Here is a 17,247-nt window from a genome sequence, read left to right as displayed (position 1 = left end):
AGATGAGAAAATTATGGCATTGTAATCAAAGATACAAAATAAACAAAGAGAAATAACGAAGAATACACCTCCTGTTCAGGCAATAGAGAGAAATAAAAACTAGAAAAATCCAAGGTTTGGTGGATGGAATTATTGAGCAATTAAAGTGTAAATATGCCTCAGTATTGGCATGTGAACACATTGATGGTATCTGAGGTATAATAATATACACAACACACTGCTTTAAGAATTAATGGGTGCCCCCAAAGATGGCTGCCCCCATGAGGATGCAAGAGTAATGTTAAGAACCAATGAAACCAGTAGGAAGATTACTACAAAGTCTAAGTGTAAGGGGATAAGGGTCTCAATTAGCGTGGAAGTAGTCAGGGCAAAAAGAATGAACCCAAAAGAAATGTTAGGATTATAAAATAAATTTAGGATAAGGGAAATTTAAATTAGGATGAGTATGGAAAGAGAGAAGTCAAAGGTCACTTTTTTGTTGTCGCTAATCCTTAACAGACTATATTTTTCCATTGATTTTTTTGAGTGGAAGGGAGGGAGGGAAAGAGACAGAGAGAGAAACATTGATGTGAGAGACACATTGATTGGTTGCTTCTTGCACCTGCCCAAAAGGTCACTTTTTAAGACATTGTTTCTCAAACTGATTTTATCTTAAAAGAGGAATACTATCCTATCTAATAAAAGAGTAATATGCAAATTAACCATCAGCCTGCTACACCAACAAGCCATGCCCACAGCCAATCCAAGATGACAGCCAGCCACAGAGCGAGCAGGAGGCTTGGATTTCCCTGGTGATGGAGGCAGCCAAGCTTTCTGCCCGCGCTGGCAGGCCCTGGACTCCTCTCAAGGCTACAAAGTTCCAATTATAGAAGATAAATAAATCCCAACAAAAATGGCAGCAGCCACAAATCTAGAGAGAGCAGGAGGCTTAAGTTGCCGTCGGCGATAGGGGAAGCCAAGCTTTTCCAGCCTTGGCCTACCCTGGCCTCAGCTTAAGGCTATAAAGTTTTAATTATAGAAGATAAATAAATCCCAGATACCAGGGCCTCCGCTTGGGTCGCCGGGGGCTGTGGCCAGCTTGCAAACCACCACAGGCCCCTCGCCTAGGCCGCCCCACACCCCAAGGAAACCTCCACCCTGATCCAGGACACCCTTCAAGGCAAACCAGCTGGTCCCCACCCATGCACCAGGCCTCTATCTTATCTAATAAAAGAGTAATATGCAGATTGACCATTACTCCAACAAACAAGATGGCTGCCCCCATGTGAATTCAAGATGGCCACCACAAGATGGCCAGCAGGGGAGGGCAACTGGGAAGGACCAGGACTGCAAGGGAGGACAGTTGGGGGCGATCAAGCCTGCAGGGAAGGGCAGTTAGGGATGACCAGGCAAAGAGGGGGGAAGTTGCAACTTAAGTAAACTTTACATCAATGAAGTTGCAAATATAAAGCTAAACTATAATAACCACTAGAGCCGCGTTTTTCAACTGCTGTTCCGCGGCACAGATGTTGCCTGGTGTGCCGTAGGTGCAGACAAGACAAGAATTTTATAATTTTTCACTATTTTGTTTACTTAATATTTCATAATAAAGTAATTATAAAATACTTTCTTTGTGTTTATTTGATTCCTATTCAAGAGAATTACTTTATATACAGTCAATATAGGCACAGAGTTAAATTTTTTAACATTTTCTAATGGTGGTGTGCCTCGTGATTTTTTTCATGAAACAAGTGTGCCTTTGCCCAAAAAAGGTTGAAAAACACTGCACTAGAGCACTTAAAAAGACACTGCTCCTACTAACAATAACAATTTTACTTACATCACAAGCACACCACTCTTGGAACATGAGTAAAATATTCTTCAATTGCATCTGTATGGCAATGGCAGCCTCCCAGTCAGGATCCACTTCTATATGTTGTCCAATCTGTCTTCTAATTTCTTCCATTCCCTGCAAGAAAAAAGTGATTAACATATATATATATACCATGTTTCCCCAAAAATAAGACATCCTCCGAAAATAAGGCCCCCCCTAGGCTAAACATGAGAGATTTGGTCCACCGATTCTGAAAGAAATGGAGTCACAAGAAATTCACCAGGAAATTCAGGAATTGGATTGTTATGATGATGTTACAGAAGATGATGACATGATTGTCATGAATAAATGAGTAAATTCATGATACTGTAGGGCTCACAGTTTGTCTGGTTTGTGTTGACAACTACCATACTACCGTACCGTATACAGGTAATAAATTTCCTTTATTTTCATTTAACAATAAATGTGTACCATATTCTTCTTCATGGAAAAATAAGACATCCCCTGAAAATAAGACCTAGCGCATCTTTGGGAGCAAAAATTAATAAGACAGTCTAATTTTCGGGGAAACAGGGTAGGTCAGAATAAATAGATTCAAATCTCAGCTCAGTCACTTATTTCTAAGCTTCAATTCCCTTATCTGTAAAAAGAGAGATAATAATAATAATAACTACCTCATAAGATTGCTATGAGGTTCAAAGAGATAATGCATGTACAGTGCTAACTACAGTATCACATAAAGCAGGATCAGTGAGGCAGTGTTTGAATTTTATTTCTAGTTTGCTAGATATATTCTTCCTGAAATAAAAAAACAAAATTTGCTAAAAAATATTAAAGACTCAGGTTAAAATTTTAAAAATAAATTTATCTTACTGGTGTGCAGAACTGTACCATACCTGCATACAGGTAAGAATCTTCAAAAAAGATCGAAAACCTTCAAGGAACTGCATTTTTAATCTTTCTGTCCATACGGTGGGCTTGCTGATTAGGATATACCTATAATATTGAGACAAAGAAATATTTCACTTTCATATTTTGAGATAGTTTAAGGTACTCAGGGTTATAAATAATGTTGATTCATCAAAATTATGTATTATAATTTCTTACAATTAAAAGCTCTGGGCAGAGCTAGAATTATCCCAGCAAAATGTGAATGCTCCAGAAGAGACAGATGTCAAAGCTAAGCCTGACTCTCCACTCAAAAGTTAGTTCTGATTAAATGAACTCAGAAGCAACTTAGCCTATCACAGTTGGATAACTACAGTACAGATTTTTTACAATTGTTTATACCCTTCACCCAAAAGGCAAGTAAAAATCGCCTTCAGTTTCAAAATGCATGTCAAAACTGCATGAGTAGAATACATGCTGATTGTGCAGACAAATAATTTCAGAATATTTTGTAAACTATAAAATACTTATTGTACTAAAATTACCCACTTTCCCCTTCCTTGCAAAAGACAGTCATGAGAATTACAGAAAATTCACAACACATGTAGTAGTTTGGTCTAAGAGGATTTAACAACTTTGTTGTTGCTGCTGAGTGTGTAATGACTAGAGATCTGTGAATATTGCACTGGCTCTCCAAATCTATTTATTCCTACGACCTGATTTCAGACAATAAATACACTACAGTTGGGGATGGAGGAGTCAGGATATTTGGAACTGGTTTCATATCCAATGAAAAGAATGTTAATTGGGAAATGACTTCTCAGGAAGGAATCTAGCAATTATAAAAATTATTTTGCACTCAGTCAATCCAAATAAATTCCTGTTAAATATCACACATTGGGAACATAAACATGAACAAGACACCCTGTCCTTGAGGTCCTTAGTGTACTGGGGAAAATAGATATGGATAGTGGACACTGCAATACAATGTGAAGCACTCAAAACAAAAACAAGATAAAATACAAAGGAAGTAAAGTAGGAACATAGGAGACAAAGGCAACAAAGATAGGAAAAATATTTTTTTACTTTGTAAAGATACTAAGAATTGTAGTTTAATTTTCTCTTTATATATCTATTAATATGTTTAAAATATAATCATACACTAATAATCTTTCTAAATCTTCCTTCCTTCCTTCCTTCCTCTCAAAAGCTCACTGGAGGAGTGAGGATATTTTTTCCACTGAATTTTTAGAGACAGTAGAAGGCAGGGGGGGAGGAGCGGGGGAGACACATCAATTGGTTGCCTCCTGCTTGCGCTCCAACCAGGACTGGGAATTGAACCCACAACCGTTTGGTGGATGGGCCAACGCTCTAACCATTGAGAAAAACTGGCCAGAACTCTAAATCTTTAAAAAAAATCTTTATTGTTGAGAGCATTACAGACACACACACACACACACCCCCCCCCTGCCGCCAACTGTAAAGGTAAAAAAGACTAAAGTTTACGATCTCACAGTGAACAAATGACATAAAAGTTTGCTTGTTTTCTAAAAGTATGGTATACAAACCAACAGCATTATCTGGGTATTCTTTAGAAATGCAGACTCTTAGGCTCTAGTCAGACCTAGTGAACAAAACTCTGCATTTTAACAAGCTCCCCAACTGATTTGTATTCATATTAAAATTTGAGCACTGTTCCAGAGAATTTATATTTCCAGTTTTTAATAACCTGGCATAGTTCATGCTTAGCAACCTAGCAAGTAGAGAAGATGTGAGGGATAAGAAGAGAGAAAAGAATAATGAAGGAAAGGAAAAGGAGTCTGAAGATAAAATAGGTGGCAAAAGCAGTGGAAGGAGAAGAAGAAAAGCAAGGGAAGGATGGGAGAGTAAGGGGGTGATTTGGTTTGAGAGTCTACTATCCTTTTTAGAAACAGGAACAAATTGCAGGAACAAGTGAGGAATGTCTGGCCCATGGACCATTATTATAAGGCCCTCAAAATCATGTGGTCTGGCCCTGCCAAGGCATTAGAGGTGAGTTAATTAAATATCTGACCAAATGTAGCAGACTAATTTTTAAGCGAATAAATTTGTATGGCCCTTGAATTATGTTATAAATATTCAAATGGCCCTTGGTAAAACAAAGTTCTCCATCCCAGGGTTAAAGTATTAGGTCTAGTAATAATTAATGTCGTTTTCTAATACTTTTTTAAATCGAATTTATTTAAACAATACAACAAAATTTAATCAACAATATAGTTGCCGTTGTTTTCTACTACTTGTGCCCAATGCTCAGGAAGCATTTTAATCCCTCTGTTGTAAAGTTCTTGTGATTTTGATGCAAAAAATTCGGTCAATGCATTTTTGAGGCATTCTTCATTATTAAATTTTTTTCCAAGAAGAAAGTTTTGCAAAGAATGAAACAAATGGTAATCGGAAGGGGCAATATCAGGAGAATATGCAGGTTAAGGGAGAACTTCCCATTCCAACTGGCGCAGTTTTTTAGCAGTGATTCTTGCAGTATGCGGTCGTGCATTATCGTGGTGAAGAATTACGCCCTTCCGATTAATCAGCACGGGTTCTTTTTCTCTTAAAGCTTGGGCTAACCTTTCCAATTGGGCACTATACACTGCACTTGTAATGGTTTGGTTAGATGGTAAAAGTTCATAATGAAGAATTCCTTTAAAATTCCACCAAACACACAACATCACTTTTTTCGCATGCAAGTCAGGTTTTGGCGTGGGCTGCGGAGCCTCATTTTTGTCCAACCATTGAGGCCGCCTTTTCAAATTAACATCCAGCACCCATTTTTCATCCCCGGTAACAATTTGCTCTAAAAACGGCAAGCGGTTTTGACGAGAGAGGAGCGAACTGCAAATTGTGACTCTGATTACGGTTGTTGTCAGTCAACTCATGAGGAACCCATTTTCCAAACTTTTGGACTTTGCCAAGTGCACGCAATTGATTGGAAATTGTTTTTTTGTGAACAATTTAAAGTTGTCGCAAGCTCTTGTTGGGTAATTTGAGGATTTTGCACCAAAAGAGCTTGAAGAGCTTCTTGATCAAAATTGGACACACGGCCTTGACCACTCTTGTCATCTAACAAAAAATTTCCCTCGCGAAATTTCTCAAACCAACGCTGGCATTTGCTGGCGCTAACTGCGTCTTGACCAAAAGCACTACAGATGTTTTTTGCAGCCTCACTTGCTTTTCTTCCTAATTGGAACTCGTAAAGCATGCAGTGCCGAATATGCTCTTCATCCGCCATCTTCTTAGCCCTAGTTTTGCAACAAAACCCAAACCAAACACAAAGTTTTTCAAGCAAAACTTGTTAATTGCACTTCACACGTTCTGTAGATACCACATGTTTGAAGGTTATGTCAATACAAGTCAACGCCAAGCAAGATTTTAAACGAATGTTTAAAAACGACATTAATTATTACTAGACCCGATAACAAAAGGGTAATATTTACTTAATAGAACCAAAGTTCAACTGCTTCTCTTTTCTAAGTTTCATTTTCACAATGATTAGCAACTGAGAAACAAAGTATCACACCAAATACCCCCAGAGAGTGAATGAGAAATTAAACTAAATTAATAGAGGTTTATCATTTAAAATGATTGCAGTATAGACCTAGCCAGTTTGGCTCAGTGGCTAGAGCGTCAGCCTGCAGCCTGAAGGGTCCCATGTTCAATTCCAGTCAAGGACACATGCCTCAGTTGCAGGTTCACTCCCTGGCCCCTGTGTTTCTCTCTCTTGTCTCTCAACCCCCCTTTCACTCTCTCTAAAAATCAATAGAAAAATATCCTCAGGTGAGTATTAACAAGAAAGCAAAACACAAAAACAATAAAAAGTAAAATAAAATGATCCCAGCATAACAATCCCTTTCTTCTACTATGCAGGCCTCGGAGTACTGTGTTCATTTCTTCACAACTAGCTTAAATGGAATACATTCAACTAGAACTGGTTCAGTAGAGTAGGACAATAATGTAGAAGGAATTTTAAATACGAAAAGTGGATAGCTAAGGAAACTAAGGAAACTCAACCAGTGAAGTCTTGGCAGATATGCCTACTATCTTCAAGTTAAATGAGAACTGAAGTTCTGAATGGGCCAAGGGAAACAGAACTACAGAAGGAAAGCAACAAAAAGACAGAGTTCAACATAAAATAATGAACTTCTAACAGCTGGACAGGGTTACTCAATGGTTGGAATACACAGATTTTGAGAGAATGAAAATTTTCTGAGGCTGACTTAACAAAGCTTGTAGCAGTACTAACAAATGTTAAATGCTACAGTTGGATTAGTAACATATATGGTAAGTCCATGGAGAGCTACAAATCTGGAAGAATTTATACTTTATTCTGGAAACAATTAAAAGACATTAAATATTTGTGGTTATTTCTGATTTAAAGCTGGGTTCAGAAAGAAGTGGCGAATAAATAAATCTATGAAAAAAGAGTAAAAATAAGATATGACTGCAAAATTTCTACCAAGAATGATTGAGAAAATGGGACTCAATAGTTATTTGTTAAATGAAGGGTATATCTGACTGACGTTTTAGACTAAGTTTCAGAGAAAGTTTTATTGATATTTATTTTGTGAGGCTAAAAGATGAAGTGAAAAGAATTTGAGTTAATAGATAAACAGTGCTGGGCTCAGATCCAAGATCTGCTACTTACTAGCTCTGTGACCTTAGGCAAATAATTATAATCTAAAAATAAAATTAAATTACCTAGCTTATGAGAATATTTCAAGAATAAAACAAGATGAAATAAGTTAAGCTCCTTAGCACATTACAGTTACTAAAAAAGAACAGAAGCTAGGCTTGTGTGGCTCAATGGTTGAGCACTGACCTTTGAACCAGGAAGTCATAGTTCAATTCCTGGTCAGGACACATGCCCACTGGTGGGTTCCGTCCCTAAAGTAGGAGATAACTGATCAATGATTCTCTCTCATTGATATTTTTATCTCTGTCCCTCTCCATTCCTTTCTGAAATAAAAATATGTATTTTTAAAAAAGAACAGAGGACACTTGTGAGAGTGAGTTAAAGAGAAACCTAGAACAGTAATTGTTGAACAGGCGCTCAAAATATGTTCACTTTCCCTTTTCCTTGTCATCAGAGATATCTCTATTTAGGTAAGGATGTAAAAGAGAACTTGTAAGCATCAAGAGTGTGAAAACTTTAAAGCTGACTTCTAAACCAGAATCTCTTAAAGTCTTATCACATGGGTATGCAGGGATGTCCTGACTCTAAATTATTCACCATAGAGAGTAACTATTATCTGGGGGAGATAATAGATCAACTGAAGGACTTTTATACATGCATATAAGTACAACCAATGGACACAAAACTCTGGGGAGGGAGGGGATGTGTGGGAGGGAGGGAGGGGGCCCCAAAAAAATCAATAAAATATATTAAAAAATAAATAAAAATAAATAAAATATGATGAGACAATGATGTGATAAAGCATCTCTTCTCTGGATATAAAAATAACTCAGTTACAAGAGTACTTCACAGTAATGAGAGCCACAGTAAAGAGATTTTTCCTATACAGTAGACCAAAAAAAAAAAAAAAATGATGAATACACTAACACTGATAACTATAAATACACCATTGGAGTTTTTGTATATTTTTTGTTTGTTTTGCCTAATACATAATTTATGCAGAATTTGTGAATTACAATAGCTAAATGGTGACTCACTACTGAATTCTTCCATCATCTCTACTTGTCCTGAAGATGTGATAACATAATCATTTACTGAACTTTAAAGAAGGATTTATATGTCATAATCATATTTAGAAATTGAGGAATTTGAAAAGGTGTGGAAGCATTTTCCTCAGTAATATCAAGGACCCAAGGCACACTTCCAAAAGCCTTTCAAATATATTTTTTAAATAGATTCAACTATTTCTAGGTTGGTTTGGAAGTCTATTTGTTTCCATCTCTCTATACCCTACATGGTCACTAGAAGAAGTGGACAAAATTTGATTATCCCCCCTTGGGACTAGAAAATAATTATGTCATGTAGCCCTTCATTTTAAATAGCAAACTAAATGAAATATATTTTATTTTAATATGTTCTTAAAAGAAAAGATTTTCTTGAAGTTTATGATTTATTGAATAGTTGATATTACAATCCTTATAATGTTCACCATTTATTTCTAAAATAAATTTCCTTTTAGGTCCAACAATCCCAGATTTATCATATGATTTCTATTTTAGTTAAAAAAACACACCAAAACTCCACTTTCTTCAAGGAGAAAAACTTAAGAAACAACTGATGAATATCAATAACTTAGTAACATGTATGAAAAAAGGGAGTTAAAAAGAAATTTACACCAATTAGATCATTTGAAATTATGCCCAAAGAGACTATACAAGAGGGACAGAACCAAAGTACAGAAGTGGAACTGAGTGGAAGGCATAGTAATTATGATGGAGACTCATTTAGTGACCCTAAGTTACTGTGACAGGCCCCTTCTTTATTAAATTGGTTTTAATTGTATAATAAGCCTTCACTTAAAACATTTATTGACATGATTCAGTAAGAGTTCTTTTTACTTCTCATTATAAAGTGAATCTTAGACAACCAAAAGTATCAGAAATCTTTTTATAAGACAGAACAAATAAGCACAGTGTGTTTAATAAGTACCCTCACCTTTTGACTCGAACAACTTACTTTAGATCACATATAACAGCATATATTCTTCCCAGTTTGTCCTGGCTATAACCCTGGAAGTTGAATTTGTTGTTCCTATCCAAGTACTCAGGCAAAACTTCTAGCAAAGTTTCAGTAATAACAGAAATAACATTCTGCTCTTCAATAAGATGTCGAGCCTGCAGAATATTTCAAATGTTGTCTTTAGTATTAACTTATTTGCTTGGTCAGTGAGTCATTTTTAATATGTTTACTGAACATCAAACACAATCCTTAGTCTCACAAAACAGCAATATCTGAGAAGCTATTTTCTAAAAGTAAAAAATTCCCTATTCCTCAATAACTAGAAAACACCTGTCTGGACACCCTAAACCCATTACTAAGATTATTTATATAATGCTTACCATAGGCAATCACACAATGAGCAAAAATAGAACAATCATAGATATACTTCATAAATTCTATCACATTATTTATTATGGCACATCCCCCTAACTCCCAATCCACTATCTCTTCCCATCCTTTTCTCTGGACTTTGAAATGGGAAAGTATAGTTAGCCAAACTGTCCAAAAGAAATAGGACAAAAAGTAGTACAAAAAGAAAGCATAATCCTCCACTCTCCTCCAAGGTCTATGCAGCACTATATCTCCCACAATTCTGGAGTCATACCCTACTCCTGCTTTATCTTAATCTATCCACTCACCCCAATAACTAAGGAATAACAACAAAAAAGCAAAAAAAAAAATAAAAAAAAATTGGTACTGAAAAGTTATTGCTCTAAGTTACTCTTAAAACTGAGAAATAAACTCTGGAGTTAACATGTAAGGATCAGGACTTTAAGACAAAGGCAGTGCCATCATTCCCACTTCGCAAGTTACCTTGTCTTGGATACCATTAATATATTATTCACATGTAGATACCACATATTATTCATTTTTCCAGATGAAATTAGCTCAACGTAATGATTTTGACACTGTTTTGAATCAACACTAAGCAAAATTCTTAAAAAACAAAACAAGTTTTACTTAGAAAGATTGCAAAGAAATTAATACATACCAAAGTAGGAACAGTAAACATCTGAACTGACAGTGCAGTTACAGAGATACTTCTGTCATGATCATCACTGATATAATCTTTCTGCAGCTGTTTATAATACTGAAAGATATAATAAGAAGTGGAGAATCAATTAAAAATGACTACTGAAAACTTAAAAATCCCAATTTTAACAGCTGTTGCAAATCTGTTTCTATATATAAGATGACAAGTATTAAAATTCCTATTTCTTGATGAGAGATAATATGGTCAACAAAAATATATTAGAAAGAAAATAATGAACAAGAGACCAAACATGAATTCAACTGCCCAATCTCACAGAGTTGGAAGTGAGAACTATATTTAAAAAAAAATAAAAAAAAAATATGCAGCCCTTGCTGGTATAAGGTGGTTAGAGCATCATCAGCCCACTCACCAAAGGGTCATGGGTTTAATTCCTGGTCAAGTATTCAATCCTTGGGGCATGTGCAAGAGGCAACCAATCGATGCATCTCTCTCACATCTCTCCTACCCCTCCTACCCTTCCTCCTAATTTCTCCAAAAATCAATGGAAAAAGTATCTTCTGGTGAGGCTTAAAATAAATAAGTAAATAAACAAATAAATATTAAAAACAAACAAACAACAAAATGCACAAAACACACAAACACAGGTAAAATATCACAGAGAACAGCAATGGTGCAGTATATCATTCCTCCAAATAAGACCTGGGGCAGTCGCTAGCAAATTCTATCCTAATGGTATAGGGCAGTGGTCGGCAAACCACGGCTCGAGAGCTTATGCGGCTCTTTGGCCCCTTGAGTGTGGCTCTTCCACAAAATACCACATGCAGGTGGACACGTACATAGCGATTGAAACTTCGTGGTCCATACGCAGAAGTCAGTTTTCGGCCTGGGTGAGTCTATTTTGAAGAAATGGTGTTAGAACACTCAAAGGGCCAAAGAGCCACATGTGGCTCGCAAGTTGCCATTTGCCAACCATTGGTATAGGGCATGGGCTATATTTCAAGTACTTACAAACTGATATGAACCAGAAAACTAACCAATCAGATTCAATCTAGCCTTAAATAGAATGGATGCTGGCTGTACATAATTTCTTATCCATACTGGTGCATACCTGCTGAAAATAAACCCTAATATACTGAGAGACCAAAAATAATAATACATTTAATCATGTATCAAGCATAGTATTACATCCTTAATCTACATATTTAATTTTATCCATTAGAATTCCCATAGATTTTAAGAGGTACCCACTGCATACAAAAAATATCATCTTAGTAAAGAGAACTGATTTTGTATAAGAAAATAATTTCCTTTCAGATTACACATATGGTTCAATATTGTATCTCTAAAGAATTTTAGAAAAATAGAGTTGACAACCTGAGTTGTCATCACCTTTCAAGAAACCAAATGTCTTAGTTACTTTTAACAATCTACTTCTAAAATTCAGGGAGTGAGGGATCTTACCCTATAGTATTGTTTGCCTTTAACAATCATTATTTCACTTTCTGTTTCCAGTTCTATCCTGGGTCCTACCTCTGCCCTATTTTAAGTGTTACAGAACTGCCTGCAATTCAATATCAGAGGAACCTAACAAGTATTTACTAGACACCTTACATAAGGCAAAACAGAACTCTTGCCCATGTAATTCCTGCCTCCCTTTAGCATTTTTTAAAAACATCCTCCTAATATAGCTAATATGCAAATGCTCATTATACACTCACGCTGTCACGACTCAGACACCTCAACACTGGGAAGAGAGGAATGGGGATCAGTCAGGCATAAATGAGCTCGTGATAGAGGAATGGGAATAGAGACCAGCCAGGCTGCAGAGGAACAAGCCGCCCGACCTGTGGTCCCAGGCGCCAGGAGCTGTGCCTGCGGCCTGGGAGAGGGACAAGCCGCCCACCCTGTGGTCCTGGGCACCAGTAGCTGTGCCTGTGCCTGCAGCCCAGCCCAGGAGAGGGACAAGCTGTGTGCCTCACAGTCCCGGGCACCAGTGGCTGTGGCTGTGGCTGTGGCCCAGGAGAGGAATAAGATGAACGCCCTGCGGTCCCAGGTGCCTTCGGCTATAGCCCAGGCGAAGCAGCTGCAGCCAGCCTGGGCGAAGCCGGCCTGGGTCATGGGTGGACAGCCAGAGGGAGGGAAGCCCGGGTCCTGGGTGCCTGCAACCAGCCAGAGGAGGGAATCCTAAGTCCTGGGTGTGGGGAAAGGCAGAGGCAGTTAGGGGTGATCAGGATGGTAGGGGAGCAGTTAGGGGTGATCAGGCAGGCAGGCAGAGGTGGTTAGGAGCGATTAGGCAGGCAGGTATGCAGAGAGGTTGGAGTGATCAGGCAGGCAAGTGGTTAGGAGCCAGAGGTCCCGGATTGTGAGAGGCAGTCGGACATCCCCTGAGGGCTCCTGAATTTGAGAGGGTGCAGGCCAGACTGAGGAACACACTCCCCTTGCATGAATTTCATGCACTGGGCCTCTAGTAAGTATGTGTATGTATATGTATATACATATACATACACATACGAACACATATATACATATATATATGTAAATTTATTTCAGAGAGGAAGGAACAGGGAGAGATAGAAACATCAATGATGAGAGAGAATCATTGATTGGCTGCCTCCTGCACATCCCCTACTTGGGATGGAGCCTGCAATCTGGGCATGTGTCCTTGACCAGAATCAAACCTGGGACCCTTACATCTGCAGGTTGATGCTCCATCCACTGAGCCAAATTTGCCAGGGCTTTAGCTTTCTTATATGTTCCTTTTCCCTGCTATGACTTTCAACTAGTCGCATCTATTATTATATTAACAGGCAAATGATTAGGAAGGATGAATGAACGTGATAACTTTCTATTGTTCTGTCTCAGCAAATAATAGGTCATTTCTCACCTTTCTCCTCTCCCAAAATACTGTTTCCATACTAACAAATGTGAAGAAAAAAAAATGTTTGACAAAGAAATGAATCATAAAATTAAATTCTGGATTCATAATTATCCCATTTGTTTCTATTACTTCATTATAAAAATGTTTTCTATTTCTATTTATTGATATCTATTTATAAAGAGCAATTACCTTTACAAATTCCATAGCAAAGAATTTTTTGTATTCCATCTCCATAAAAAAACTGCTGAAGATCAATTCGTGAAGGATCTTACGGGCACCTATAAATCATTTTGGGGGTAAGTGGGGTAGTATCACCAAGGCAAAAGAAACATTCCAGCTATTAGAAGTGGCAAAATATTATAAAATGATTTCACATGCTAGTAGACCTTAAGGACTTAAATATGAGTAGCATTATCACATTAATGTTTAATAGATAGAATTTAAAATATATACATATGGCCTTTCTCCTCTTTTTCTGTAGTCTTCTCACTACTTTATCCTACTTCATTCTACCTCTCCCAACATTCCTCTATTCTTTTTCATTCTATTTCACTCAAAACTACTCTTACTCTTTATTCTTCCCTTTTCCATCCCCTTTAGCCTTTTTCTCTTACCCTTCACTTTTTGTTCTTTGTTTAGAATTATAAAAATGAATATTAGTACAGCTTTAATAATGGCACTACATACATATACATACTTCTTTTACTCATCCTGGTTAAATGAAAAGGCACTATAATTAAAAGGAAATATCCCCTTTTCAACACAGAAGAATACATATTGGTTGGTTGATCTTACTTTAACTTTTATCTTAGAAACCAAGATCATTGATATTAGTAAACAACGGAGATCAGAGCTCTACTTTAAGGTCATAATCTTCCTTTGCTTCACAGCAAACAGCATAAGCAAAGATCCACCTACCTTTATAAAGCTTTGCATCCCAAAGCATTAACCTGCTTATGAGACAGGGATTCTCAGAGCCAGGTTCTTCTCTAAGGCATGCTTGGCAAAAGATCTGTCTAAAATCACCTACAAAAAAAAGCCATCACATAGTATTTATTCTCATAACATTTCTCCCAAAAGTATGTTTCCTATAGGATGTGAAAAAATTAACATTAATCTTCGAACATTTGATAACAAGGACAATTCTGTCAACATCATAGAATCAAGAGCCAATAAAATATTATTTACAGTATTTGAAATGTATTTCTGAAAATTAATCAGAATATATTAAAAAATAAATTTTATTTTATACTTAATACTTTTAATTTGTAGCTATTTAAAAAAACAACACAGAATTAGACTATATACTTACTTGAATAGCTCATAATTTTGTTCATCCAGGAGCCAAGACGTAAAGCAAATTTCTGATGAGCCATAACATCAGAGTGTAATACTTCTACATGAAGTGGATGTTGAGAGACATTTTCTGAATGACTCTACAAATAAAAGAAATATAAAAACACACACCTAGTTTTAAAAGTTTTGTCTTAACTAAGTAATCTATTCTTTAAAAAAGAAATTACATGACCATTGCAGTTCAAAATCTCTGAGTCCAAAGGCATCAACCCTAACTTTACTTAGGAAGCAAAACCCATTTAAAAAAGATAGTTGTTTAACTTGGGTTCTTATAATGTGCATTCCTCTTACGTTCTCTTTGTCCCCAATTCAGAAAATTACCTTTATATCTTCTTTTGCTTCCTGGCAAGCAGCAAAAGCACCAGCTTTAACAGCCCGACGACCCTAATAATAGACAAACATGAGAATTAAATAGCAGAATGACAATCCAATCAATTAATAATATAGAGCCCAAAAACCTAATGAGTTCTTAATTATTAATCATTAGTCGACTGCCTAAAAGTTAAAAGATGAAAGATAATCACAAATGTTTAACACCTTTAGGTAGTTCCAGAACTTTTATATCACTAGTAGAGAATTTCTATACTTTAAGATTTTACATTTCCTGCCTAGCAAGATGTCAGTTCTTTACTTTTTGTACTGTACTCTATTTCCATAATAACTGAGGTTTACTAAACTCCTGCTATCTGCTTTAAATACTTCTCATGCATAGCCCCAGCTGGTTTGGGTCAGTGGCGAACACTGGCCGGCAGACTAAAGTGTTCCAGGTTTGATTTTGGTCAAAGGCACATGCCTGGGTTGTGGGATTGATCTCCAGAAGGGGACGTGCAGGAAGCAGCCAATAGATTCTCTCTCATGACTAATGTTTCTTATCTCTCTCCCCTTCTCCCTTCCTCTCTGAAATCAATAAAAATAAATAAATAAATAAATAAATAAATAAATACTTCTCATGAATAAACTTGAAGTTCCTCAGCATGTGTTGCATAACACACGTAAGGTCCACTAGTGGGTTAGAGGTGCGGCCAGGATGTTGTTTCCTCAAGCCCTAGAATCACTACACTAATTACTAATGCCATGCTGCTTCTTTCACTATATTATACTCCTCTCTAGGGCAGGATTGTGTTAAATAGTCTTTCTATACACTTAAGGAACTCATTACTTTGGATGGAAATGAAATAAAAGCTGAGCCATAAATCAATATTATTCTAAAAATAGTTTTAATGAATGTTAAAACCGTAGAAATTATCCACTTTTAATAATTCACACAATTATTCATTCATTCTATAAAAATTAGAGACTGAAGTTGAGCCTACATTCTATACTCTGCCAAATACATTCAGCCACCTTTCTAATTACTTAGACTAAAAGAGGACAGTTATAGTTATCTACAACTATGATACACACATAGAAAAGTCAAGTTTTAACCAGTTTGTGTAGGATATAAGAAATGGGTGAAGAAGATGGTTGTACCTAACACAATACTAAAGCACTTGGCAAAGGGGCAAAGGCTCAGTCAACACCTAACTTCCAGGAACTGATATAAGACAGTACAATAATTCAAATGAAGCTCACAAACCTCTTTGTCTATGGCAGTGGTATGCAACTGGGCCTCTGCAAGCTCACAGTCAAGAGCTCTTTGTAGACTGTATATGACATGGTCATATGAATGGTGTTCGTCATTAAAAAGGACACAATAGTATCTTTCATTTTTCTCCCTGTTTAAAAAAGAAGATAAGCATTCAGATATTGCAACAAATAAAAAAAGGAAAATATGAAAAATAAGCTAAAATAACATATGACATCTGTACCAAAGCAGCATTGTGTAAGTTCTTACATATGAGAAAATACCACTATAATACTCATATAGGAAATTATTTTACTAGTACAGTACTGTGGAATTTTAAAAACCCTAATGAAAGTATTACCTTTTCCAGAACTTTTCCCCAACTTTTTTTTTTATCACTTCCAAATACAGATGATTATTGTCAGTTTATTTATTCTTTTACTTAAAATATATTTTTATTGATTTCAGAGAGGAAGGGAGAGGGAGAGATAGAAACATCAATGAGAGAGAATCATTGATTGGCTGCTTCCTGCATGCCCCCTACTGAGGACCGAGCCTGCAACCTGGCCATATGCCCTGACTGGGAATCTAACCATGACCTCCTGGTTACAGGTCGATGCTCAACCACTGAGCCATCATGGCAGGGTGTAGATTATTATTGTCAGTTTAGTGGCAGGAACACAGTGAAAGAGGAAGGGAGAGGGAGAGATAGAAACATCAATGATGAGAAAGCATCATTGAGTGGCTACTTCCTGTACATGCACACTTGGGATTGAGCCCACCATCCTGCCATTTGCCTGACGGGGAATCAAACCCTATCAAACCCTATCTCCAGGTTCTTGGGTTAACACTCAACCACTGAGCCACAATGGCAGGTCTATCAAACATTTTTTAATCTTAAAGACCTGGGCTAAAGGGAGATACTTTGCTTAAGTCCCTACCTTTGTTCACAACCTCCTAGGAACCTGGAAGTTGGTCCAGGCCAGTGTCATGGTTTTAATACCACTCTTAACTCTTGCTAACTTCT

General features: G+C 36.8%; 1 protein-coding gene across 5 annotated transcripts in view; it reads right to left on the bottom strand.

Annotated features, from left to right (window-relative positions):
• Positions 1–17,247, bottom strand: part of UBR1 (ubiquitin protein ligase E3 component n-recognin 1) — a 134,995-nt gene that overhangs the window by 83,504 nt on the left and 34,244 nt on the right. For all 5 annotated transcript variants that reach the window (XM_036444518.2, XM_036444507.2, XM_036444529.2 and 2 more), the window contains 9 exons: positions 16,233–16,371; positions 14,978–15,040; positions 14,613–14,736; positions 14,219–14,326; positions 13,490–13,578; positions 10,420–10,518; positions 9,384–9,541; positions 2,710–2,809; positions 1,820–1,948 (listed from right to left, as the gene is read on the bottom strand). In XM_036444518.2, the coding sequence (XP_036300411.1) occupies positions 1,820–1,948; positions 2,710–2,809; positions 9,384–9,541; positions 10,420–10,518; positions 13,490–13,578; positions 14,219–14,326; positions 14,613–14,736; positions 14,978–15,040; positions 16,233–16,371 (1,009 nt within the window). The remainder of the gene's footprint in view (positions 1–1,819; positions 1,949–2,709; positions 2,810–9,383; positions 9,542–10,419; positions 10,519–13,489; positions 13,579–14,218; positions 14,327–14,612; positions 14,737–14,977; positions 15,041–16,232; positions 16,372–17,247) is intronic.

The sequence above is a fragment of the Pipistrellus kuhlii genome, unplaced genomic scaffold (assembly GCF_014108245.1).
Source record: "Pipistrellus kuhlii isolate mPipKuh1 unplaced genomic scaffold, mPipKuh1.p scaffold_m20_p_1, whole genome shotgun sequence".
Classification (NCBI taxonomy): domain Eukaryota; kingdom Metazoa; phylum Chordata; class Mammalia; order Chiroptera; family Vespertilionidae; genus Pipistrellus; species Pipistrellus kuhlii.
The sequence above is the reverse complement of the archived record's forward strand: the minus strand, read 5'-3'. Positions and strand labels throughout refer to the sequence as shown.